This window comes from Trichoderma ghanense (assembly GCF_004382785.1).
Source record: "Trichoderma ghanense strain CCMA-1212 chromosome Unknown scaffold_4, whole genome shotgun sequence".
In the NCBI taxonomy this organism is placed as follows: Eukaryota; Fungi; Ascomycota; class Sordariomycetes; order Hypocreales; family Hypocreaceae; genus Trichoderma; species Trichoderma ghanense.
In genome coordinates this window covers 977,597-1,000,987 of record NW_027395667.1, presented here as the reverse complement: position 1 = coordinate 1,000,987, position 23,391 = coordinate 977,597, and the positions used below count along the sequence as shown (strand labels likewise).

Genomic DNA, 23,391 nt, shown 5'->3' with positions numbered 1-23,391 from the left:
AGGCCGCGAAGGTACATTTTTCGCAGGCGCCGGTGGAGGCCGCGGGCCGGACGAGCGACGCCGCAAGGGGCCCGAGCCGCACACTAGCTTAAAGACCGATGATTCGACCGCCGAATCTCCACGTGAGGGCTCGAGTGTGTCTCATGAGGAGCTGCAGGGAGGAGTCAGAGGCAGCCTGAGGACAGAAGCTTGGTGGGAGGGCAGACATACTGACAGGGGCGCAGAGTCAGGTCATGTTGCCGCCCTCACACCTTGACGAACAGGGAGGGAGGCTGCCGGCACAGCCTAGAGAGTCACGAGCCGCCTGGCGGGGGACTGATTCGAGGAGACGCGGATGAGGAGATGCGGTCGCAATGAAGTCGAGATGCAGGCAAGAGGTCCCTTGCAAAGATACTGTACGCAGTAGACATACAGACAGCAGCACAGTGTGTTCATGCTCATGCACGTCGCTTGTGGTGCCGCACTTTTCACTCGCTTCCGCCAGTCTGTTAGCGCTTCATGCAAGGTGAAGTGTGCGCTTTCATCGCATGCAGCTTGAGATTTTGGTGATAATGCAGGCAAATGATGATGGGGGGAAAGACATGAAGCCAGGCACCAGTATACCTATCCAGGCACTGAAAATCTTTTCTACCTATCTTGCGCCTGCGCCTTCCACGTTATCGAGCACCGGGAACCTAGACTCTCGACGGGCAACTGCGCACGCAATCGAGTGGCAGGCAGCACCTTCCCATCATCGCCTTTCCCCTCCAACCCCACACGTGATGTTTGTCTCGAGCCAGCGTTACAACGGTGATTCGATGTCAGCCATTTGATCATCTTCATGCTTTCTCGACCTCTCCAGGAACAGCTTTTATCTCGCCTTTCTGCTTCTCTTTGGACTGTCCGATCCGTGCTGCACAGTGTTATCCCTCTTGATTCAAGACAGTCCGTGTCTCCGCGGTTCGACCCAAAAAGTCCAGCCTCCCCAAGGGCACCAACTTGTCACTTCATCCCACGGCCTCGATTTTCCCCCTCTTTTGCGCAGCAAGCGCTGGCTTTAGCTCTGCTGCATCCTCTGTTTTGGATTGTGTTCCGCAAACGCAGATTTCATGTCTCCATTTCCCAGGCAGGAACTCACGCCTCGACCGCTATAATCATTTCAAATATCTGCGGCGCCATCTTTCCTTGAGAGCTTGACTCCTCTTGCTAGACGAGTCCTCCCGACCAACGTCCCTTGCCCTGCAGCAGCTGTGAGGGCAGCAACGGGCCAGTGAAACGCACACACAAACTCCTTAGCTGCCCAACCTGCGGCTCCTACTACGACGCAAGGCAGCATTCCCTTGCCGCGGCTTTTTCTTCCTTCTGATTTCCCTTCTACACCCCCTCTTCCGTTCAAACATCTCTCTTGGCTCGGTATCCAACCTCTCCAGGACTCACATCGCCATTTTCCTGTCCATCGCTGTCTCTCGCCCCTTCCCGTGTGCCTCTTTGGCGTCTTGTCGACAGCGTCTTTGCATAAGTGGGCATGCACGTTGTGACCCCTCAACTCCAAATAGAGTATTGTGGAATGCAATAGTTGCTGCAGCGTGGAGGTTCCTGACTGGCCCACGACTGTGCGATCGCTCCTGCATATCCCGACTGCACCATCTTTTCCCTCTCTTCTCCTCCTCATCCTCTCTTGTTTCGCCCCTCGAAAGCGGAACTCCAAAAGGCCAAAGTTACAAACCTCATACGGATTGGGCACTCTTTCTTCGTGCTCTCTCTACGAGTGTGTACTTGCGTGCCTAGGCTAACGACCGTTTCTCCCCCGCCATTCTGTGCGCGCGGTAACCGAACCAACCACCAACGCTGCTCATCGTTGTGAGAAGCAGGAGAAATAGAACCAGCTGAAGACGCGCAAGGCGACTCCCAGCAGAAAATCACCCGCCAAAGGTCACGGCAGCCAAGCTACCGTGACTTGCTATCGAGTCTTACCCAAGAAGACGATATGAGGCTAGATTCAAGTCGAGATCCCGGTGCTGCCACTGTCCGGTCTGGACGACGAAAGCTCAGACCGGGAGAACCGAACGACTGGAATCAGAGGGCAGATGATGCAGCTCCGCAGCCGCATCCCCGTGGTACAGTCCAAATACAACGGCGAATAGATGCGGCGGCAGCGCCTGCTCCTCCGCAGCTGACGATGCGCAGACGGGAGCACAACAACCCCAAGGCTACGGATGCCACTGCATCCGCTCCCGTGCCTGCGACGTCTGCCGCTGCTGTTGCCGCCGCTGTTGCAAGTGGCGGCCGCTCTAAGCGTGCACCGTGGCAACCAGGGCTGTCCAGGGCGGCCTCGGATGCCTACCGCCGCCCAAGCGGCACATTGATGGACTCGTACGACGGGGAGGATGAGTCCGCCAACGAGCAACAGGCTCCGCGCCGTATGAGGAGGAACTCTTCACCTCAAAACTACCCTCGTCGCAGACTCATGCCGGGGGCGTATTCGGAACCCTCAACACACAGATCAGCAAGCGTTTCGTCGTATGGCGGTGATGAAGAGGAAGATGATCACGGTTTCGAAGTAGAGGAAGTCGGCTCGTCTCGTCATAGTAGACAGCGACTATCTAGCCGGGATGAGTATTTCGATTCATCGAGCGATAGAAACCGCCGCTATCGAAAGAGATTCACGCCACGATATTATTCCGACAACGACAATGACTCTGATGGCCCGCTTTCGGCGAGTGAAGTGCCGTCTACTTCACATACGCGAGAGTCTTCCCGGGTCCGCGAGAGGAGCGAATCACGCCACAAGGCTCAACGCTATCAGTTGACACACGTTATTGAGGACTCGCGGCCACCCATAGCGTCCAGAAAGAGGTTTGTCCTTCTCCGAAACCCAGCATTCTTGGGGCTTAGACTGACGGCCGTAGCTCCAATAATAAGTTGACAAGGCGAGCAACATCGGCAGGGCGAGCAGCATCAAGAGGACCAGACAGAGGAGGGTACAGGTCGGCAGAATCGGCCTATGAGGACCGAGACCCTCGAAGATCATTTACCATGCGATCAGCTCGCAGCCTCAACGGCTCGACTTCTGGGCCCGCTCGTATCTTGGGCAACATCTTTGGCAATGCCGCTTCCCGGCCTTCATCCCCAGACAAATTCTTCAAGGTTGAGAAGGAGGCCAAGACGGAGAAGAGAAAGGGGTAAGATATCGACAATTGTCAAACCGCAGAAGGATCAGAAAATACTAACGCATGACTAGGGCCCAATGCGTCATTTGTATGGAGAATACTCCATCCTCACAGGGAGCGGACCTGAAGTGCGGTCATCGAATGTGCAATGCTTGCATGAAGCGCAGTTTTGAAATGTCTATCCATGACCCGCAGCACATGCCCCCACGCTGCTGCACAAACACTCACATCCCGCTCAAGCATGTCGATAAGCTATTTGATAATGCTTTCAAGATGACCTGGAACCGCAAGTTTGCCGAATATTCGAGTGGTAACCGGGTGTACTGCCCATCAAAGCGCTGCGGTGAATGGATCAAACCGACTAGCTTTTATCGAGGTGAAGACGGTAGGAGAATCGCCCGCTGCAGTCGCTGCAAGACCAAGGTCTGCCCGAGATGCAGTTCGAAATGGCACAGCTCCACCGAATGCCCTCGTGACGAAGAGACGAACAAGTTCCTTGATCAAGCAAAGGCAGATGGCTGGAAGAGATGTTATAAGTGCAAGTCTATGGTTGAGCTCAAAGAAGGATGTAACCATATAACCTGGTAAGCTGGCCTGTCTCCTCACTAGCCACCGCATACACTCCCTTTTCCTACTAACACCGCATGTTACAGCCGATGCGGAGCCGAGTTCTGTATGATATGCGGTACCAAATGGAAGGGATGTAGCTGTCCATGGTTCAACTACGAGAATGGAAGCAATCCGTGGGAGAATAACCCGATACAGGATCTGAATATCCCAACGGAAGACCTGAGAAAGATTCTTCGGAAGAATAGGCCAAGCTCAATGGAGGAGCTGCGATCCTACGCGAGACCGACTTCCTCCATGCCCGCAGCAGGACGTCCATGGCCTCAGGAGTACGACGAGGAAACGATCCTTCGCCGGCTCCAAGAAAAGAGGGATGCGGATTTCTCAAGAAGACTACAGGTCTCTGATGATTACGATCATGATCACGAAGATGAATCCGATGAGGACCGCGAGCGAAATCACGATCGTGAGCGTAAACAAGACCGAGACCGTGACCGTGACCGTGACCGAGATCGAAAGCGGGATCGAGATCGTGAGCGCGAGCGGGAGCGGGATAACCCCTTTGCTCCAATCTCACCAGACATTGAAGAGGACGAAGTGGCCTATGGTCTTAGCGGCGGTAAACATCACCCAATGGAGGATTATAGACGGACAAGCATGCCGACTCTGCCTACTACAGGCCCGGCCGCACAGCCGCAACCTTACAGTAGCTACGTTTCCGAAGTCAGTCGTGCCAGAGGACCGCAGCGTAGCGGATCAATGGAGCAACGTCTGGCCGATAGGCTATCGGAGAACCGCTCAGGGCGCCGGTCGAGAGGCCCTTCTCCGCCCCCAGCGCCAGCCATGCGACCTCATGTACTTCATACGAGCAATGCCAATCTGGGGCACACCGGAGACATGGGAATTGGCATGGCATTGGGCGCGATGGGCAGGGGCTCAATGCCGCCGCCACCAGCCTACGGCCCCGTACCGTCGATGCCCTCACCCGGATTGATGAGGCCCAATCCTTTTGAAGCGTACTACGAAAATGCGTACACGACAGCGCCAAGGTCCGTTCATGAGCCATATTACTACGGTGGCATGGAGCCTGCCGAGGCTGAACGTCCATCTCCCCGGCGCAGATCGCGACGCAGTGGTGAAGGGCGCGAGAGGCCCAAGTCATCTACGCTGGCGGGATTGACTGGATATGGGCGAGGTTCGCACCGCGTGTCCGAGTGGAGGAATTTTGTTGAACCAGGAGTTCCTGACGAGAGTTGAATGTGCGTTTCTGGATAGGTGGTTCTATTGCCCATGTCCCAAGAATGTAGAATTTCATTTAGTTGCTGAATCCTTGGGCCATTTTCTGCGAACACTGAAGATTCTACAGAATGTCATCTTTGATCCAACTTTTTGTCTCCCCGTCACTACTTCTAGCACATGATGCCCTGTCAACCCCAAGACTGTAGGGCCAATGTCTTCCCGTTTGCCTCCTAGTATGAATGTTCCAGGTGCAATAAGGATGTTCTGTCTCTTTCAACTCTTAACGAATACGAAGAGGGGGAACACACCAAGGCCACGCGGGAAATTGATCAAAAAAAGATGGGAGGTTTCCTCTCCTTGTTCGGGAGACTGGACATTTGGTAAAGCAATCCAATACCCGCCCGATGTCCAAATCGTATCAATTGTCGAAGAGTTTCATTTTGATATATGAAGTCCGCATGAGATTCGAGACTCTTTTGTAGCTTGCCCAATTCACATGCTAAATCTGAACCCAAAAAGGCCAGGTCGCGTGACGCCACACACCGCCCCAAGGGGATTCAACACTCAGAGAATCGAGCGAGAGAGATATTCGTGCCGGCGCACGGCTTGCTCTAAATTATCTCTGGGGCGTGAGTGGCTTAAAAGGAACAAGGGAAAAGAGGCGTTTTCCAGCACGCTAAATACTGGTAGAAGTCGATATGATTACTGCGTAATACATGGAACGTTGAAAGGTCAGACTCTTTGTTGTTTCGATGACGGCAGAAGCGTATCGCAGATCCATTTTCACAGGTTAGGGAGCTCCACGGCGCCGTCTTACAGGTAAAGTAGCGTCATAATCCGGAGCCTTGCGTCCAGTTTTCCAAATGCCAGAATTGGGCTTCCCGACAGATCCGTAGGGATGGGACTCGATGCCCATCAGCGTCTGGTACTTGGTGACAGATGAGTGCGTAGCCTTAGCTGTATCGCGAACAACAGCGAATTTGTTGGCTCTAAGATAAAAGGGACTTGAGGGAGTGGCGGGTAAGGTATTGCGCACTTTGTCCCCAGAATACATGTACCCCGTAACTCCAATCTCTCTTCAGCAAAGTACCGACTCGAGTTACGCCACCGTCCAGTCTTGCTGCTACAACCTTGGACTAAACCAACCCACCGACCTACAAACCAATTCCCTTTTCCTTCTTCCTTTCTTCCTTTCTTCCTGGAATCCCCCCTTCGACCCTTTCGACCCCATGCACATCTTTAAATTAACCTTGAAATGAGCGCGTGGCCCGTCTCTGTCTGCCTGTGCATGATCATATCGGTTCGCATCGGGTGCCGGGCTAGAGGATAATGTCGACGTTTAATGCGTCTTTGATGCGAAGATCTGCCAACATTTCTCCGTTTCCTGTCGCCGGAGCTGCTGCTCGACTCTACCTTTCTCCTTTTCTTCCATCGACTCGTTTTTCTTTCCTGAGCTGGACGATCTGAGGGTCATTGAAAAACGGCCTCGTAATCCTCGAATCCTCATCGCTACATTGGCAACCGAGACCCTAACGAACGAACGAGTCGAGCCGAACAAACGAACGCAACACAATCTAAGGTGCTGACCGAGAGCAACCGTATCAGACGCGGCGGGGCTACAGAGGCGGCCGAATAGCGAACAACGGCAGAGCGAACGGCGAGATGCTCCTCATCCACCAGACGGGCAGCGTCAAGATTGGCGAGGTCGTGCGCTACACAGTGACGTATACGCCCTCGCAAGACCGCATCCTGCCGTCGCCGGAGCAGCTGTTTGTGCGCATCCGCAACACGTCCAGCATTGCCCTGCGGGCGGCGTTTGTCCACGGCCCCTACACGCTGAGCGTGGCGGCGTATCCCGCAAAGTTCAACCCCAACGAGAAGTTCCCCAGCCCGCGCCGCTATGGCGTGCCCGAGTTCGAGCCCATGCTCAAGGCCGGCGGCACGTGGGAGTGCGAGCTGGTCGTGCCGGACGACATTCGGCAGTCCGCGGGCACGAGCAGTCAGGGCACCTTTGGAAAGGGGCCGGAGCACGACTCCGAGAACGTCAGCTGGATCATCGAGATCTCATCGCAGGTCATCTTCTCGACGTCCGCGGCTGTGGGGTACGAGCTTCTGGTGGCGAGGGACCCAAAGTCGCTGAGCCTGGGCTCCTCGCTGCCCGTTGTCGGTGGCCAGGCCCAGGTGCCGCAGCCGGGGAAGCTGGTGGACCATCAGCAGAGCATCGGGGCCAAGGACGGGCATCATCCGGGCCAGCCTCGCGGGGTCTATTCGCGGGCGATACACGTCAAAGTGGAGGACACGGGCACACTGTGGAACACGCCCCGGCTGCCGGCATGGGACGACGCGGGCGATAAAAGAGTAGACGAAGCCTCTGGCGCCGACAAGCCTGTCGAGAGCATGGTCAAGACGGGCGAGCCGGCGAGCGAGGAGAGGCCGGCTAACCTACGGAAGCAGAAGAAGGTTCACCTCGTCATCCTAACACATGGTTTGCATAGCAATTTGGGCGCCGACATGTTATTCATGAAAGAGAGCATCGATGCCGCTGCGAGGCAGGCAAAAATTGATGCAAAGGCGAGACGAGCAAAGAAGCGTGCAGAAGCCGAAGCCAACAACGACGATGACAACAAGACCAAAGACGGATCGTCTTCATCAGCCGGGAGCGAGGATGATGACGATGAGGACGACGAAGAGGTCATTGTGCGAGGGTACTCTGGGAACGCTACGAAAACGGAAAAGGGAATCAAGTACCTCGGCAAGAGGCTGGCGAGATATGTCCTCTCCATAACATATCCGGACCAACCCTTCTTGCCGATAGGAGGAAAAGGCGCGTTCGAAGGCTTTACTCACGGGCTCGGCGATCAGGGGGCGCACGAGCTGGTGCAAGCCCATAAGAACAGCACCATTATGAAGGCGGCCGACTCGGGGCCAGCGCACGACCACACCAAGATCCGGAGGCCTTACAAGGTCACGAGCATCAGCTTCGTCGCGCATTCGCTGGGCGGACTGGTCCAAACCTACGCTATTGCCTACATACAGAAACATTCGCCTCGATTTTTTGACCTCATACGACCCATCAACTTCATCGCGCTGGCCACGCCCTTTCTAGGCCTGAGCAACGAAAACCCTCTCTATGTCAAGTTTGCGCTCGATTTCGGCCTCGTCGGAAGGACGGGGCAAGATTTGGGCCTCACGTGGAGAGCTCCGACGCTTGCACGCAGTGGCTGGGGCGCCATTGTGAGCAATCTCGGCGAGTCTGCTCACAAAAAGGTCTACGGAGAATCACAGCCCGAGTCCAAGCCCCTGTTGCGCATCTTGCCTACGGGGCCGGCGCACATTGCACTCAAGAAGTTCCGGAACCGAACAGTCTACTCCAATGTAGTCAATGATGGCATCGTTCCGCTGCGCACAAGCTGCTTGCTATTCTTGGACTGGCAAGGCTTAGGGCGTGTCAACAAGGCAAGGAGAGACGCTGGTCTCGTTGAGACAGTGGTGGGCTTTGGATGGGCGGAGCTCACGGGGGCCAACATGGTATCCTCACGGTCAAAACTGCAGATCCCCCCGGACGACGCCGAGACAAACTCGGGAACGACTACTCCCAACGGTGAGGGCAGCAACAGTAACAGCCACCAAGTACCACAGCCTTCCAATGATGCCATTGCTGAAGACGACCGGGCTAGTCTCCGCTCAGCTTCGGCGGCATACGCGGAAGAGCCGCCACTGGAAAGCCCAGGAGAGAACAACCCGCTTCACACTCCACTGACCGGATTCTTCAACCTCTTTAGGAGCAACGACCCCCCCAAGGAGCACGCCGTGACGGAGAAGCAGAAGCGGATATTGCGTAGAAGCCAGACCCTCAAGAACAGCGAGGATGCCTCCAGCACGCCCGGTAGCTCCAACTCGTCGGACACGGGCAGGCGATCGGGCAAGGCAACGGCGGGACTCGAGTTTGAGCATGACCCGGACGGTCTGACGGCACCCCCAAGGACGACGTTCTTCGAATCGGCGGGTGACCTTCTCAATCCCAAGATTCCGGATGTCGAGTGGCTCATTGACCCGTCGAAGCGGGCGCGAACGATCTTTCACGATCGAGTGTATCATCCATCAGACATCCCACCACCGCCCCTGAAGAAGCGGACCTCAACGCTGAGTAAGATGAGGATCAAGAATTCATCCTCGTCGTTGCCTTCGCCAAACGGCAGTGGTGCTTCGACGCCGCATGCGGAGATGAACCATGAGGATCCGATGGCCTCCTCGGTAAAGGACTACGACGACACTGTCAACACGGGCCCTGAGAAGCAGCCTAATGAGGTTGTTGACGGCTCGAGCATGCGTGTTGAAGAGAAGATTTCGCGCGGATACCACAAGGATTTATCGTGGCGAAAGGTGCTTGTCAAGCTGGAGCCAGATGCCCACAACAACATTTTCGTCCGGCGCATGTTTCCCAACGCTTACGGCTGGCCAGTCATTAAGCACTTGGTCGATGCTCACTTTAGCGACTCGGCTGTTTCACGAATGCGCACCGAGGACGAGCATATGGGCGAGCGGGCGCTAGACATTAATCAACCTCCTGGAGCAGACGGCCGAGAGACCAAGACGGTGTCCTCGCGGCAAGCCCGCGGTCTTGTGCCGGAGCCGACAAATGCGAGTGAGGCACGGGAGGCTCTCGACGAGGTGCCTGATCTGCCGAGGACCCAAGACACTGATCGGTCTTCGATACAGAACCACGGCCATCAAGGGGATAGGGGCGATTCGATGTCGTGGAGCGAACGCGACTGGGCGAGCAGCGAGAACGAGGACGACCTTGACTATATCAACGATGTGGCCGGTGACAAGAAACTGGAGAAGGCAAAGGAGAGCGGAGGGAGATTGAGTCCTTCGTCGTGGAACTGGACAGAGAAGATTGTCGGCAAGGGGGCTATGAAGGCGAGAAGCAAGAGTCCGACGACACCAACGACGCCTACGACGCCGACGCCGGCAGGAGCACGAGGGGCTGCGTGAATGTGAAGGAATGGTTTGTGACTGTCTCAAGGTTATTTATTGTACGAGTGAGCGTTGTGGGTTTCAAGCGAAATGTTACCTTCCTTTGAGATACGATATACATGGCATACATACCGGAGTATACTATGGGTTCTGTGGGTATAGTAGACAGTAGAAACCTCATAGGCAGCATTGAACCGTATGAACCGCCCCAGATGTCCGACTGAGCCAATTGGTCTTGTAAGAGTGAACAAAAAGAAGATCATCCCATCCCAGCCTTCGTGGATGTTAATTCAACACAGACGAGGCATAGGCGTGAGTGAGGGTGTCAAACCGGACAAAAAAGATAAATGTATGGACGAACGGGGAATCGAACCCCGGACCTTTCCCATGCGGGTAGTGGCAACTTGTTTGGTTGCACTATGCTAAGGGAAAATTATACCACTAAACCATCCGCCCATTTGCTGATGTCGGAAAGAGCGCAAGCTGGATACATGAGGATTTCGACAAGAGGGAGAAGTTGAGCCCATGATTTGGAGTTGAGATAGGGTAGGTTGGGATGCTGTGAGGGATGGGGGGAGTAGGCAGTTTAGAGTAACGATGGCGGTTACGTGTATGCATTGGTGTAGTATTCGGGTGTTTAGCATTGAGGGACTTTGTTATGGGATGACCAGATACATTGTGTTGTGTGTGGCGTTTCATTTTCTTGTTGTTGAATTGGAGATGTTTGATCCGGTCTTTTGTCAGGAACATCTAGACTATATTAAGCTGCGAATTGTGAAGCTGTCTGCCATTGAGCCCCCTCAGATAGATAAATGACCCAGAGAGACCCATTTTCTTGATTCTACTCTTCCTTAATTACGACAAAATCAATCAATCTTACCCATTTCCTACGCTCCAACCAGCCAATGCATTCTTCTAGAAGTCTCCCATGATGCCCATGTGCGTCACTGTTTCGCCTTCGCTGTCTGGTTCCCTCCCAGGACCAAGTTCCCGAATCGAGCCTAGCTTCTTTTGCTTCTCACAAAAAAAACCACAGAGCTGGATAACCTTAACAGAATATAATATCTTGGCAACATCTTGATACTCTACTCCTTCGTCCTCGTCCTTTGCTCTGTCTCCATTCAAATTCTTTAGCCGTCTTGCCATCAAGCTAGCCTTCGAGTTTCGAACCTTTTTGTCCTCCGATTTGTTGCGTTCACAGGCCAATGGGCTCGACAATCTCCTGCGGCGCAGTTGTGTTGACCCGCTTGTGACGTCTTCAGCTGCTAGTAGCAAGATCCAAGTTCTAGCTGCCTATCATCTCCAGAGGGAAACACTTGATACCGCCTTCTTCTTCAACACCATCCTCCACCACAGCCATCTCACCTACAAAACCATAAAATCGACATCCCTCGCAATGAGGCTCTACCTCCTCCCCGTCTCCACGCGGCGCACCCTCCTCTACGCCCACCGCGTCAACACCGGCACCGCAGCCTCCCACGACAGCTCCCTCGTCGACCGCGGCGCCGCCTTCGCCGCGCGCAAGTGGGCGCAGTGGGAGAAGATGGAGCGCGGCTGGCAGCGCAAAGTCGTCGACTACGGCAACCAGGCCTTCCGGCGCATCCCCTTTGAGGAATGGGGCCTCAAGTCGGTGCCGCCGCTGACTGCGCGCCGCCGCGAGGACGAGCTGCGCGGCCGCGACCCCGTCCAGCTCGTGTTTCCGCCCGCCGCCATCCCAGAGCACAAGGCCGAGGGCGTGGTGAGGCGGCTGGCGACGGAGAGGCAGGCGCTGCATCGGCAGAGACTGCTGTGGTGCTTCGTGGGGATGCCCATCACGGCGCCGCTGGGGCTGGTCCCTCTGTAAGTTGGAAGAAGACATGAAGACCGACAAGAGGGAACAAAGCTAACAAGGAGCGCAAAAGAGTCCCCAACATACCGTTCTTCTACCTCGTCTACCGCGCCTGGTCCCACTGGCGCGCCATCAACGGCGGCAAGCACATCCAGTGGCTGCTCCAGAACAAGCTCCTCCAGCTCGCGCCCTCCAAGGAGCTCGACCAGCTCTACACGCGCGACGGCCAGGACCCGGACTTTGAGCCCTCGGGCAAGGAGCAGATGCTCATCACCCAGAAGCAGATCCGCGACTTCTCCGCGACGCTCAACCTGCCCGCCGTCGAGATCGAGCTCGAGAGGGCGATATGGCAGGTTGAGCGGGCGTTGGGCAAGGATGATGAGCAGCAGCAGAAGCAGACGCAACAAGCCGAAAAGCCGACGGCCGCTGTGGAAGAGGAGGAGAAGAAGGATAAGCAGTCATGAACTGAAGCTGAAGAAGGGGGTCTGACGGAGAGGAAAGAAGTATAATGCTGATGAGTCAATGATATCAAGGACAAAAATGTCAATGGGCGGGCTTTCATGAAGAAAAAATGGATTGGATATTTTGGTTTCACGTCTACATACCGAAAGGGGCAGAGGGGGTTTATACACTGGATCTGGATAGACTGGCAGCGGAGAGGTGGCTATACAAAATCTCCATGTCACGACATGTTTTTCTTCTATGTTTTTACATACCTGGGGGATACACGCGACAGATACGGCATCGAAATATACACCCTAGTTTACGCATTTCCAACCATTCCGTACTGGAGAGTTGCTACCGCGATATTTTTCCAAACACAGCTTCACCAGTGGAAATGACCTGAAGTAATGGGAATTACCAGGACACCCTGGCTACACATTATACAGGCTGTCATTTCTCCTGATATCGAAACGGTCTGCACCAGGTAGTTACGCGCCAACAAAGTTCAAAAGAAGAAAAGCGAGCGATTAGTAATTGTATTGAAGCCCTCTCCAACGCCTGTTTAGATTAGGTGGTAGCCAAACGTGTCTCAATGATTCACACTCTTGTTCTTTGCAAAATATCCATAATCTTTCCAAGTCAATTGCAATACGATATGCTTAGCCAGAAGCGGCGAGGTCAGAGATAAAAGTGGCCTCCGTGAAGAGGGGGCCATCCTCGGTAATCTCCTCATCGCCGACCTTGAGCTTCAAGGTAGCCTGGGGGGCGTACTAAAAGAATACATTAGCTTTGTAGGAGGCAGCAACTGTTCAAGACACACACCTGGTAAATGTAGGGCTTCGTTCCGGCGGCCGCTGCCACAATCGTCTTGACGAATCCGGGCACCTCGGCCATGACGTCAACCCTGTCGACACGCTCGCCCAGGGCAACGTCGATGACGGCCGTCACAGGCTTGCCGTCCTTGCTGGTCGCGGACCAGTCAAACTGCACCTGGGTAGGCTCGGGCCAGTCGCTGGTGGTGTCCTTCTTGGCGGCCTTGTGAGTGACCTTGTTGCCCTCGGTGCTGACGCCAATCAGCTCCCCGTCCTTGACGAGGGCGCCGACGTTGACCGTGGTGTTGCCATAGGACGGAGGAGTGGTGAACTCCATCATGATGGCAGTGTGGTTTGGGCCCTGGAAGTTGGCAAAGTTCCACCGCGCGGCGGCGTGGTGCGGCTTCATGCCCTGCAGAGCGTAGATGTAGATGGCCCGGCCCTTGAAGTCCACGGGGCCGTCCTTGGTGGTGATGGTGCCCTCGGCCGCACAGCGGGGCCAGAATGCGTGGCGCATCGAGCCCCAAGGGTTCTTGAGATCTGTGCCATACAGCGAGGTGCCCGTCTTGCCGGCCTGGAAGCCGGGTGCGGTCTTGGTAATCTTGAGGTTGACAAGCGCGCGCTCGTCGTTCATGCTCTTGATTGTGTATGAGTTGCCGTCCTCGGACAGCTCGACGGCGCAGTCATCGGCGTAGAAGGATGTCTTGTCCTCGCTGAAGGCGACGTTGCTGAGGGGGTTCGAGCACCACAGGTGCGGCTTCGCCGGATCGCGGGAGAAGATCTTGGTGTTGAACTGGCAGGTTACCTTGAGGCCGCTGGCAACCAGAAGGACAAGAGTCAGCTAAAACGGGCGTCGAATACTGCGTAAAGGGGGTCTGTAGATGGATGTCTCATACGCAACGTTGCTATAGATGACCTGGCAAAAGGCAATGGTGCCGTCCTCGGCAAAGAAATAAAAGACTTGGTTCTCAACGCATGTCGAGTCCATCGCCAGCCACTTGTGGTCGGCTCTGGTCAGCTCGGTGTAAGGGGTTCCCGTCTCCTTGGCCTCCTGGGCCACGGACTTGATGGCAGTCGGGCCATAGATGGGCTCTTGGGTGCCGGCGACGTTGGCCAGCCTAAAACATCACGGCTTTCCGTTAGCAATGCCGTCGTTCGATTTTTTGGACGAACCCTTGGAGGGGTGGACAAGGGGGGGGAAATGGCGGGGCTTGTGTCTTGTGAATGACGGGTTGGCTCTTACTGCTGCTTTGCCCAGTTGAACATTTTGGCGGAATCAAGTATCAAACAACGGGAGGATCTGGAAGATGACAGGCGGCGTCGTTGAAGGTCGAGGGAGAAGAGACGTTGGACGTTGAGATGCAAGATGGAGAAGTGATCCTGCCTTGCCGAACGGTTGCGAGGTACATGCGAGCTACTAAGGTGCTGGTGCCGCTAAGTTCGAGCTCTACTCAAGGTCACCCAACTGAAAGTGGCTACAACCTTCAAGGTTCTAGGTTGGAGGCCGGCACTGCGATGGTCCGCTGCGGTTGGGCGTTTACAGGGCGCACACTGCTGAAGCTGGAGGGGCAGCTGTGCTGGAGAGCCGACGATGAGGTGCTAATGACGCTGAAGAGGACCTGTGGCTTGGGCGCTAAGCAGAAATTGCCGGGTGGGTCGATGGCAAAGGGGTTGTGGCTTGATGGCCACATGTGAGGCAACTGGTTGTACTTTGTACACCTTCAGGTTGGCCTTTCGAAGAGAAGTCATAAAAGGACGAAATGGAGGCATGTTGCTGTACGGGAGAGACATGATACGCCATTAATCTTCAGCCTATGGATGCGATCAGGACAGATCGGAGGCTTAGTTCTGCCTAATAGCAGCTGCCGGGCCTCGTCATTGGACAAAATCCACAGACGTCCAACTGGCATCTGGGCAGTGTCGCAAAGTTGTGATTTCTAAATGTTGATATGCGATGGAAGAACGTGATTGCATCGGGTTGCAATTCCGTCGGCACTTGCAGCCCAGCAAGCGAAAACATGCACGCCGTCCTGGCTAAATTGCTGCCAGCTTATTACGAAGCTCGTCTAACCTGAGGCCATAAGGTAGAGCAGCAGCATCTACCTAGTATCTGCATAGATCCAGGGTCGTGCTGCGATTGCGATTAGTGGGCAGATACGCCCGGGCGTTATCAACACGGCTCTTATCGTCCAGCTGGTACAGGCTCAGCTCATCAATGTCATTATAAAGCTTCGTTAGACAACAAAACTCCTCCATCAAGTGTCATTCCTCTCGTCTCGAGCGCGCGAGACTTCGGATCTACCGCGAAACCCCCCAAGACGAGCTTCACGAAAGAGCAACAGCAAACCCCTCACTCTCGCTTGCCGCCGTTGGAGGGGCACTGGCAAATATGGAGCTGATCAAGTGCCAATGACATGCATCCACGACTGTCATCTGCATGCAGCGACACTCATCAGACGTACCTACATCGAGTTTGGCGATACTACAGGCTCGCCGGCGCCGTGTCTATCAGGCCGACCCCTCTCCTGGCTCCCCTCTCCCCGACATGCGCGCTCTATCGTGGCACGGCTAGATATCTGGCAGAAGGGCAAGAGCATCGGCCAAATCACGATCCCCGACAGACGCGGTCGTGGTCGATGCTGTCGATGCTGTTGTCGTTGTCGTTGTCAACACCGCTTTCGTTGTCAGTGCCGTGGTCGTGATTGCTGTCAAGGTCGTGGTCGAGGTCGTGGTCATTCACCGTGGACTTGCTGTCATCTTGTCATCTTGTCATCAACAACAAGTGTTGTCTTGGAGTGGGACACAGATCAAGATTGGGATACAACGCTCAGGCTGACGAGGTATCATAAGGCTGCTGGTGAGTCTTGCTTAAATTAAGTCTGCGGTTCTTCATGCCCGTCCCGGCCAATCAGCGCTTGCCGCGGCCGCAGCCAGGCATCACATTCAGCGTAAATTCGGGCTCCGGCCAGCGCGACTCGGTCACTGTACAGCGCATACCCTGCGTCTACCGCCAAAAAGGGTCTTTGCCTGGCGGGCTCAGCGCGCGCTATAAGTATCGGTACCCAGCACAGCTCTTGTCGCATCGGGCGAGGTACCTTCTGTACTTGCACCGCTTGGCAGTCAGGTTCCAGTTGGTCCTACCGAGCCCCTCCCTCGAGCGCGTGCCTTCCCAGGATTCTTGCCAGTCGTATCCGGACTTCCTGCTGCGTGTACTCTGTACTCCGTACCTCCCACTTGCACTTCCCAAGGGGGAACAATAACTACATCGCGATACGCCTCCAGGCCATTTTTGTCTTTCCCTCTTTTTCCCTTTTCTCTCTTCTCTTTTCCCCCACGCTTCCCGTGCCGCGGTCTAGCCTCAATCTGCCGCAACTCCGCCACGCCCAGCGCCTTATCCTTACATCATCATAGCGCGAGACGAAATCTGCGATCCCGCGATCTTGTGGCTGGTGCTCGATCTCTCCTGAAAAAAAAAAAAAAAACAGCAACCACCCTTTGGCGAGCAAAGGGAAGGACTTCAATCCCCGGCCTCGATCAACGCTCTTCACGCTGGCGACCGTTCAGACTCGCCCACTGCCTTGCTGGCCCTCGTCTGCGCTCCTGCAAGCCCTGTCGAATCCCTAGCCAAGATGGAAGAAGCTCAAGTGCTGCCGCCGCCACCGATCGAGCCCATCTCTCGACCAAGCTCGACGTCTACTTCTGCATCTGCCAATGTGCAGCAGCTGCCCGGCATTGCCTCCCTTGCAGCAAGCAACGCGACCGCTGAAGCTCCACAGCAAAGGTATTACACCTGCATCCGACCTTTGAGAGCATGCGTCCATACAATGCCCTCTGTTGTTGTGACACGTTGGTGGCTGGATTGGTATCTCGAGCGCTGGATCACAAGATGGGTTGGGACTGACTCTTCGCGTCTATCACATTAGGCCACCTCCAATTCCTCAGCCACAGCAGATGTATCATGGCGTCTCTCCTGCGGCCACCAGTGGCGGCACAAACGGCAATATGGTATGTCCACGTTCGGTTTTCTATCGCCCTTCGGCTCCCCCCTCCCCCTTCCCGTCGACCAAGTTGTCGCTGCTCTTGTTGCGCCTCCAACACCAGAACTGCCGATGCGGCAGCGGGCCAATGAGAGGCGGCATATTCCAACTTTTACATCTTATCTCATATCATAATCGCAAATCACGTGCCTTATCGCAAGAATCCTCCACCCTAAGCCTAAAACGGATAAGGCCCATCAGCGGGTGTCCAGGTCTATCTTGGTCTTATCGGTCGACCGGGGCCAAGTTTTTTTTTCCTCTGTTCCGTCATCCTTATCGATCATGATAATATTTATCGGCCTGTCTCCCTAATCGATTCCCTAATCGCTTTCCCCAAATCATCCTGTACTAGCCGGCATCATGATGGCAACTAATGCGTCTGCGCAGCCCGTCTGCCAAAACTGCGGAACGTCGACAACGCCGCTATGGCGTCGCGACGAGTTTGGATCTGTCCTGTGCAATGCGTGCGGACTTTTCCTCAAGCTTCATGGACGACCACGACCGATATCTCTCAAGACGGACGTTATCAAGAGCCGAAACCGCGTAAAGACGATGCGACCGGATCTTGCTCCTAAGAGAAAGGTGAGTGACACGTTCGACGCATTCCCCGCTCATGGACTTCTGTTTCTGACCACGGCGCCTACAACAGCAGCAACAGCACGGATTCCCCCTCGCGACAGACCCCAACAGCGCTGAGAACACTGCGGCGCAGGCGGTTCGCAGAGCGCAAAAGATGAATGGCGAGGGCCCCGAGTCGCCCATCTCGCGGACCGGGACTCCCTCCATGTACAATCATTCGATGCCCTCATTCATGGTCGATGATCCGTCCCAGGCAGGCGTTGCCGGCTTCAATGGAGAGGGACGCGCCGGCTCACCCATGAATGGGGACCGCGGGCTTGAGTCCCCCCAGACGCAGGAGCAGCTCATCGCCAACAATTCGAGCCTCAAGACGAGAGTCAGAGAACTTGAGTTTATCAACGAGCTCTTCCGAGGCCGCCTGAGCCAACTTGAGCAGCAGGAGGCGGCGGCGTCTGCGGCGCTCAGGGGCCAGGAAGTTGCTGGTGTCGAGCACACCCAGCTGCGAGCTCAATTGGACGCAAGCAAGGAGGTTGAAAACCAACTTCGAGCCCAGCTGGAAGACAGCCACCGAAGAGAAAACAACCTCAAGCGACGGCTCGACGAGCTGGAACTTGAGTTGCGGGCCGTTAAGGAGGCCCTGACTGAAGCAGACTCGCGCCCCTACAAGAAAGCTCGCATCATCGACTCTGAGGAGGCCGTCAAGGCAGAAGCGGCTGATGCCTTGGCTGCAGTCGCCGTTGCCGTCGCCCCGGAGCTAATGATGGATGCTCACATGGCAGAGGTGACTGCTGAAGACACCGTCACCGATTCCATTGACGCACCGTCTGGTCTATCCATGGAGGGTGCTGTAGAGGCATCTGCGGAAACAGTTGGTGAACCACACCTCGAAACCTCCGCCGAAATCACGACGGAAGAGGCAGCCCAGTCTGCTGTCGAGCCAACTGCAGAGCAGGCAGAGAAGGCAGAGCAGGCCCTGGAGCCGACTGCAGATGCGACCACCGACGTCGCTGCTGGGACCACTGTTGAGCCCCCTGCCGAAGCAGAGGCAGAACCGGCTCCAGAAGCTCCTGAAGCCGCGGCGACGGACGCAGACGAGGCTGCCACCGAACTGGAGGGTGCTGCGGCCCCCGCTGAAGTCGTTGCATGAATGTCTCGTGATTTTTCCCGCATGCTTGCCGACTCGATCATTTCTTTTCTCCTCTTTGCCCCAGGACGTGGCAACGACGGATGTGCACTGAATGTTGACGAATCTTGCTCATTTTAATACCCTTGTACGAAATCCGATCTGGTGCCAGCTGCATCAGATCTACTCACTCTTTCGCGGTGCCGGAACGACGAAAGCAAAAGTCTTGGCGTTTGACGGTATTCTTTTTCTTTGTTGTCGCCTTGTGCGGCTTATACTCCCCATTTTCCTACAATACTTTTAATAGATGACCCGGAATGGCTTTAATGTGGGCAAACACGGTCGGTGAGGCGGGTGTGAGAGGTGGTGAATAGTGGTATACCCTCGTTTGGACTCCGAAGCTGCACGAGAATGCAGTTTGGAGGATTAAGTTTCTCTATGGACGGCGGAAAGGGAGGAACAAGGAGCCTCAGGGCGTCTGGAAAAGAACAAAAAAAGGGGGGCCGAGGCTGGTGTCAAAAACAAACAACAAAGTTGACTTTGGTATTGCCAACGAATATATTGTTAGTTAGAGCCAATTCTGCGCTTCGATGCTTACCTATCTAGCCCGTGTGTCGATTGTGCCGTGTGTGTCGACGAGTCGTGTCGTGTTTGCTGTAGTATCGTGACCTCTCGAGGCGATGCTCCACATGCAGCACCAACTTGATAGCTCCTCTCAACCTGTAAATGCACCGGCCTCCCAGCTTCAGCTCTCAAGCGCGATTCACTATATCGTCAATACTCTAACGCGTAGGAATACAAAGCATCTGAAAGAATTTCAACCTTGAAAGCCGGTGAGGCCGTGAATTGCAAAGCTCTCGTCGTAGCAAGTCACGTGCCCCGCAGCATTTGGGATGCCCAATGATTCCTTCCCCAGGATCAACTCATCTTGAGAAGTCGCGGCCAACAAGCGAGTTGGGAGTTTCAACAAGCGCGCGGGACGAGCTTTCTGGTCAACTCTTTCTTTCCTTTTCCAACAGCCAACTCTCACTTTTTTTTTCTTTCTTTTCCTCCGCAATCTATATACCCAGCAGGAACACTCGCACGCACACATATTTCGGCCTTTATTCCTGTGAAGGAAGCCTCTCGATTGTTCTTCTATTCCATTTGATCTGCTTTCATTTGATTGGGAAGGAAGCGTGAAGGACGAGATGCCGCTCAGTACGATGACGAGAGGTGGTCCGGCGTCAAGCCAGAAGGGGAGGCCGACCCTTAGTGGCAAGACTCCCATGGGTACTGCGCGACACAACCGTCACCGGTATGTTCTTTTCTTTTCCGAACCACTCTTTTGCTTATTCATTTTTCTTTTTGGGAGTTGTTATTTTTTTTCTCGGTTGGCGATGCTTTTTCGAAGGAGGAGGTTGGGTGTTTGAAATGGGGAAACAAAACGAGAATAAGTGACTCGCTGACGCGGGGTGTTGATCGAATCTAGGAAGATACTGAGGGACACTATTCAGGGTATCAGTACGTGCTTCTCCCCTTTCTCTCCCACTTTGCTCCAGTTTCTTAGCTTCTTTTGATGGAAGCATTGAGGATAAGAGGCTGGTGAATTGAGAGTTTGCTTGGAGAGCTGGCTAACGTGTGAATACAGCGAAACCAGCGATCCGGTGAGTTGAAGCCTCCTTCCTGCATGAGCGACACTAGGTGCACTCTTTCCCCCACGCGGGATAGCACCAAGGGGGGAAAATTGCAGACGCCCAAAAAATCCGAACACGAAGATGTTAATAGGAGAACTCTGCTGACTGTTGCTTTTCTTCTGATTTGTTTATAGACGCCTGGCACGTCGCGGCGGTGTGAAGCGCATTTCCGGGACCATTTACGAGGAGATGCGAAAAGTGTTGAAGATTTTCCTGGAAGACGTAAGGACACCCCCAATCACAAGAGTCTCTCTTCTATTACTGACACGTTTATCTCCTTGATAGGTGCTGCGGGACGCATGCACTTATGTGGAATACCGCAACGCCAAGACCGTGACAGTGGAAGATGTGCGTGTTTCCCCCCCTATTCTTCTTTTGCCTTGCTCTCTACTCGGTATCTTCCTTTTGTCCGAGAGAAATAATCGCTGACTTAATGGTATGCAGGTCTTGCATAGCCTCAGACGTCGAGGCAGAACCCTATATGGATTCGATCAAGACACCTGGACTGAGCAGAGAACCCACCGCCGTCAGGACGCCAGAAAGAGGCCCTATAGGGCGGACAGGATTTACTGAAGCTCAACGATTCGGTGATACCCAAAGCCCTTTTCCCGCTTGGTTTCGTTTGCGCGCTTTGCCTCTCTTTCTCCTCATTATTTGTCTTCTACATCTCTCTTTCCTGCCCGCTGATTCCCGGTTCGTGGAAGGCTTGTTTAGCGTGCTTGGAGGCATTCTGATTGCATTTGAGTTGATATGGATGATAATATATTATGGAGTTTGCGTCACGACGTGAGAGAGCAACATGGTTGAAGCAAGATTGCAATTTCTCATGTATTAACAACAAGCGCCTAGGAGTAGTAAGCCTTGATGTATATGCAAGTAAACAAAATAATAACGGCCAGGAAGACTAAAAGAAGTTCCTATAGGGGTATCTCAAATGAAGGAATCTCGCAACAACAGAAAAATTCAAAACCAGGCTAAATCCACTACCATGCACCTTCAGCTCCATCTCCTCCGGGGAAAAGGCTGATGACCCATTACCTCTTCTTCCTCTTGCTCGCCTCCCACTCCTCGAGTGCCTTCTCCAGCGCCTTGGCCGCCCGCACCTCGTCCCGACGAAAGGCCCCGTTGAACATGGCCGGCAGCAGCATGGTGCTGTTGGCGTGCTCCTGCGCGAATCCCACTTCAGCGTCCTTGCCGCAGCGGTCCTTGACAATGCGGATGGCGCCATCGAGGAGATCTCGGCCGATGCCCTTGCCGCGGTACCGAAGGCGCGTTGTCCACGCCCGGATGACGCCCTTGCCGCCCCGGAAGCTCACGCTCCTGCTTCTGTTCTTGCGCCTACCGCTGCCTGTCGACAGAGACGAGAAGCGAGGCTCCATCCTGAGCACCAAGACGCCGATCAGGGCACCGCCGTAGCGTGCGCCAATGATGAAGTCTCCCTCGATACTGCCGGACCCTTCCAGCCATGACCATCGCAGGTTCTCGGCGAGGCTCACATAGCCATCTGTGAAGTAGCGTATCGCCGTGAGATACGTCATTGTCACCCCGCAGGAGAGCAGAAGAGCCATGCTGGGGTCGGCGGTGGAGGGCTCGTAGGTCCAGCGATAGATGCCCGCCCAGGTAAGGAACAAGAGGGTTATGCACAGCGGGTGGAAGACCATGGAGTGAGCAGCCCGTTGTTTCATCTGCGCTACCGAGTCGGCAATGAGATTAAGACCGGCGACTTTGTCATCGTAAGTGAGCAACGGCTCCAGGGACAGAGGCGGGACATCGTCAATGGGGTCGAGAGGGGTCGAAGCATAGCCGCTGGCCGAGGATCGGATGTCTGAGAAGGAAGTCGAAGCGCTGAGAGGCGAAGGAGACGGCGGTATGGGGAATTGGTGGTGCGAATAAGGCTCGAGGTACGGGGTCGGTGCATGAGAGGAGACGGGGGTCGATGGCGAGGTTGCGCTGAGGGCGAGATTGGCCCGTAGGAATGTGAAGAAGGCTGTCAAAGTCAGTGAGAAGGCTGTTGAGAAAAAATTGAAGACTTGAATGGCGGTTCAAGAAAAGAGGCTGATGGTTGTGGAAGATGACACACTAGGGAGGGGGTCATAGCTTGGAGCTGACAGAGAGCTTGGAGCTTAGGAGCTTGGAGCTCGATTATACGGGAAGCTGGTCCAACAATGGTGGGGATGGGCGAAAATTTTTGGAGGAGCAAGATTTGGAACTCTCTTTGCGCTTGATGCCGAGGTATAGATGCACCTCTTTCTTGGCTGATGACGTTGCAATGGGAAGAGAAGTAACAGGAGATTGAAAAAGGGAAAGGAATAGAATTAGAGTAAGAAACACTTACCAGCGCTGGTTCTCAAGCCTTGCACGACGTTGACTCTGTCCACCACAGAAACCGGTCCGTAGTTGGCGAGATCCAGCTCGCGAATGCCCGCAAGGCGTTGAGCTTCCTCCATGGTGTCATGCAGCAGTGTTCCCACCTCCCTAATCCAGGATAAACAGCTGGCTCTAATATGTCTAAGTGTTGTAAAGGCGGTCGGATGCCACCTTCGGGGAAAAGAAAGTGTTTAAAGATATTAACCGCGGCAAAGGGTCCTTTAGAAGCGCGGCAGCGTTCTGACTTAGCCGCAGTCCGACAACCTAAAGATGCAAAGAGAGAAAACAAAGCTTGATACAAGCAAGGGAGCAATATGGGATCAAAGAAGAAAGTGGGAGAGGGGAGACTGTAAAAAATATGGAGATTGGGTGTAGATCGGGGCTCCAGGTCTCCAAGGGTTCCGGAGAAGTGCGGGAGAGGTGTGGGAGAGATATCCTCAGAGAAGAATGTCTTGTGTAACGGGAGCCGACGCTGAGGACGGGGGAACGGAGCAGACGGTGCACAAAAGATGTGACGGGCGTCTATGCTGGGTATCGCATGTAATATGTATGTGGCTCGAAGAGGTGATACAAGGAGATCAACAAGGTTA

At 54.6% G+C, this 23,391-nt stretch overlaps 7 protein-coding genes across 7 annotated transcripts; 5 read left to right on the top strand and 2 right to left on the bottom strand.

The window, feature by feature from the left end:
- Positions 1-1,966: 1,966 nt before the first annotated feature.
- CCMA1212_004491 (ATP-dependent RNA helicase) lies at positions 1,967-4,973 on the top strand (the record flags this gene model as incomplete). The annotated part of the gene is made up of 4 exons (XM_073701790.1): positions 1,967-2,835; positions 2,889-3,161; positions 3,221-3,733; positions 3,803-4,973. 4 exons carry the CDS (start codon positions 1,967-1,969, stop codon positions 4,971-4,973), a joined length of 2,826 nt encoding a protein of 941 aa, XP_073559814.1.
- Positions 4,974-6,617: 1,644 nt separating this feature from the next.
- On the top strand, positions 6,618-9,953 carry CCMA1212_004490 (Putative lipase; the record flags this gene model as incomplete). Its single annotated transcript, XM_073701789.1, has 1 exon — positions 6,618-9,953. The coding sequence occupies one exon, from the start codon at positions 6,618-6,620 to the stop codon at positions 9,951-9,953; it is 3,336 nt and encodes a 1,111-aa protein (XP_073559815.1).
- A 1,378-nt stretch (positions 9,954-11,331) lies between these two features.
- CCMA1212_004488 (uncharacterized protein) lies at positions 11,332-12,227 on the top strand (the record flags this gene model as incomplete). The annotated part of the gene is made up of 2 exons (XM_073701788.1): positions 11,332-11,774; positions 11,837-12,227. The coding sequence occupies 2 exons, from the start codon at positions 11,332-11,334 to the stop codon at positions 12,225-12,227; spliced, it is 834 nt and encodes a 277-aa protein (XP_073559431.1).
- A 639-nt stretch (positions 12,228-12,866) lies between these two features.
- CCMA1212_004487 (Survival factor 1) lies at positions 12,867-14,285 on the bottom strand (the record flags this gene model as incomplete). Its single annotated transcript, XM_073701787.1, has 4 exons — positions 12,867-12,977; positions 13,030-13,834; positions 13,916-14,137; positions 14,263-14,285. The coding sequence occupies 4 exons, from the start codon at positions 14,283-14,285 to the stop codon at positions 12,867-12,869; spliced, it is 1,161 nt and encodes a 386-aa protein (XP_073559435.1).
- Positions 14,286-16,648: 2,363 nt separating this feature from the next.
- CCMA1212_004486 (uncharacterized protein) lies at positions 16,649-18,782 on the top strand (the record flags this gene model as incomplete). Its single annotated transcript, XM_073701786.1, has 4 exons — positions 16,649-16,800; positions 16,943-17,024; positions 17,444-17,638; positions 17,706-18,782. 4 exons carry the CDS (start codon positions 16,649-16,651, stop codon positions 18,780-18,782), a joined length of 1,506 nt encoding a protein of 501 aa, XP_073559434.1.
- A 1,445-nt stretch (positions 18,783-20,227) lies between these two features.
- CCMA1212_004485 (uncharacterized protein) lies at positions 20,228-21,007 on the top strand (the record flags this gene model as incomplete). Its single annotated transcript, XM_073701785.1, has 4 exons — positions 20,228-20,265; positions 20,557-20,656; positions 20,720-20,782; positions 20,879-21,007. Coding segments are annotated over 4 exons (330 nt in total), but the record flags the coding sequence as incomplete, so codon positions are not given.
- A 461-nt stretch (positions 21,008-21,468) lies between these two features.
- Positions 21,469-22,881, bottom strand: CCMA1212_004484 (uncharacterized protein; the record flags this gene model as incomplete). Its single annotated transcript, XM_073701784.1, has 2 exons — positions 21,469-22,421; positions 22,770-22,881. 2 exons carry the CDS (start codon positions 22,879-22,881, stop codon positions 21,469-21,471), a joined length of 1,065 nt encoding a protein of 354 aa, XP_073559432.1.
- Positions 22,882-23,391: the final 510 nt, after the last annotated feature.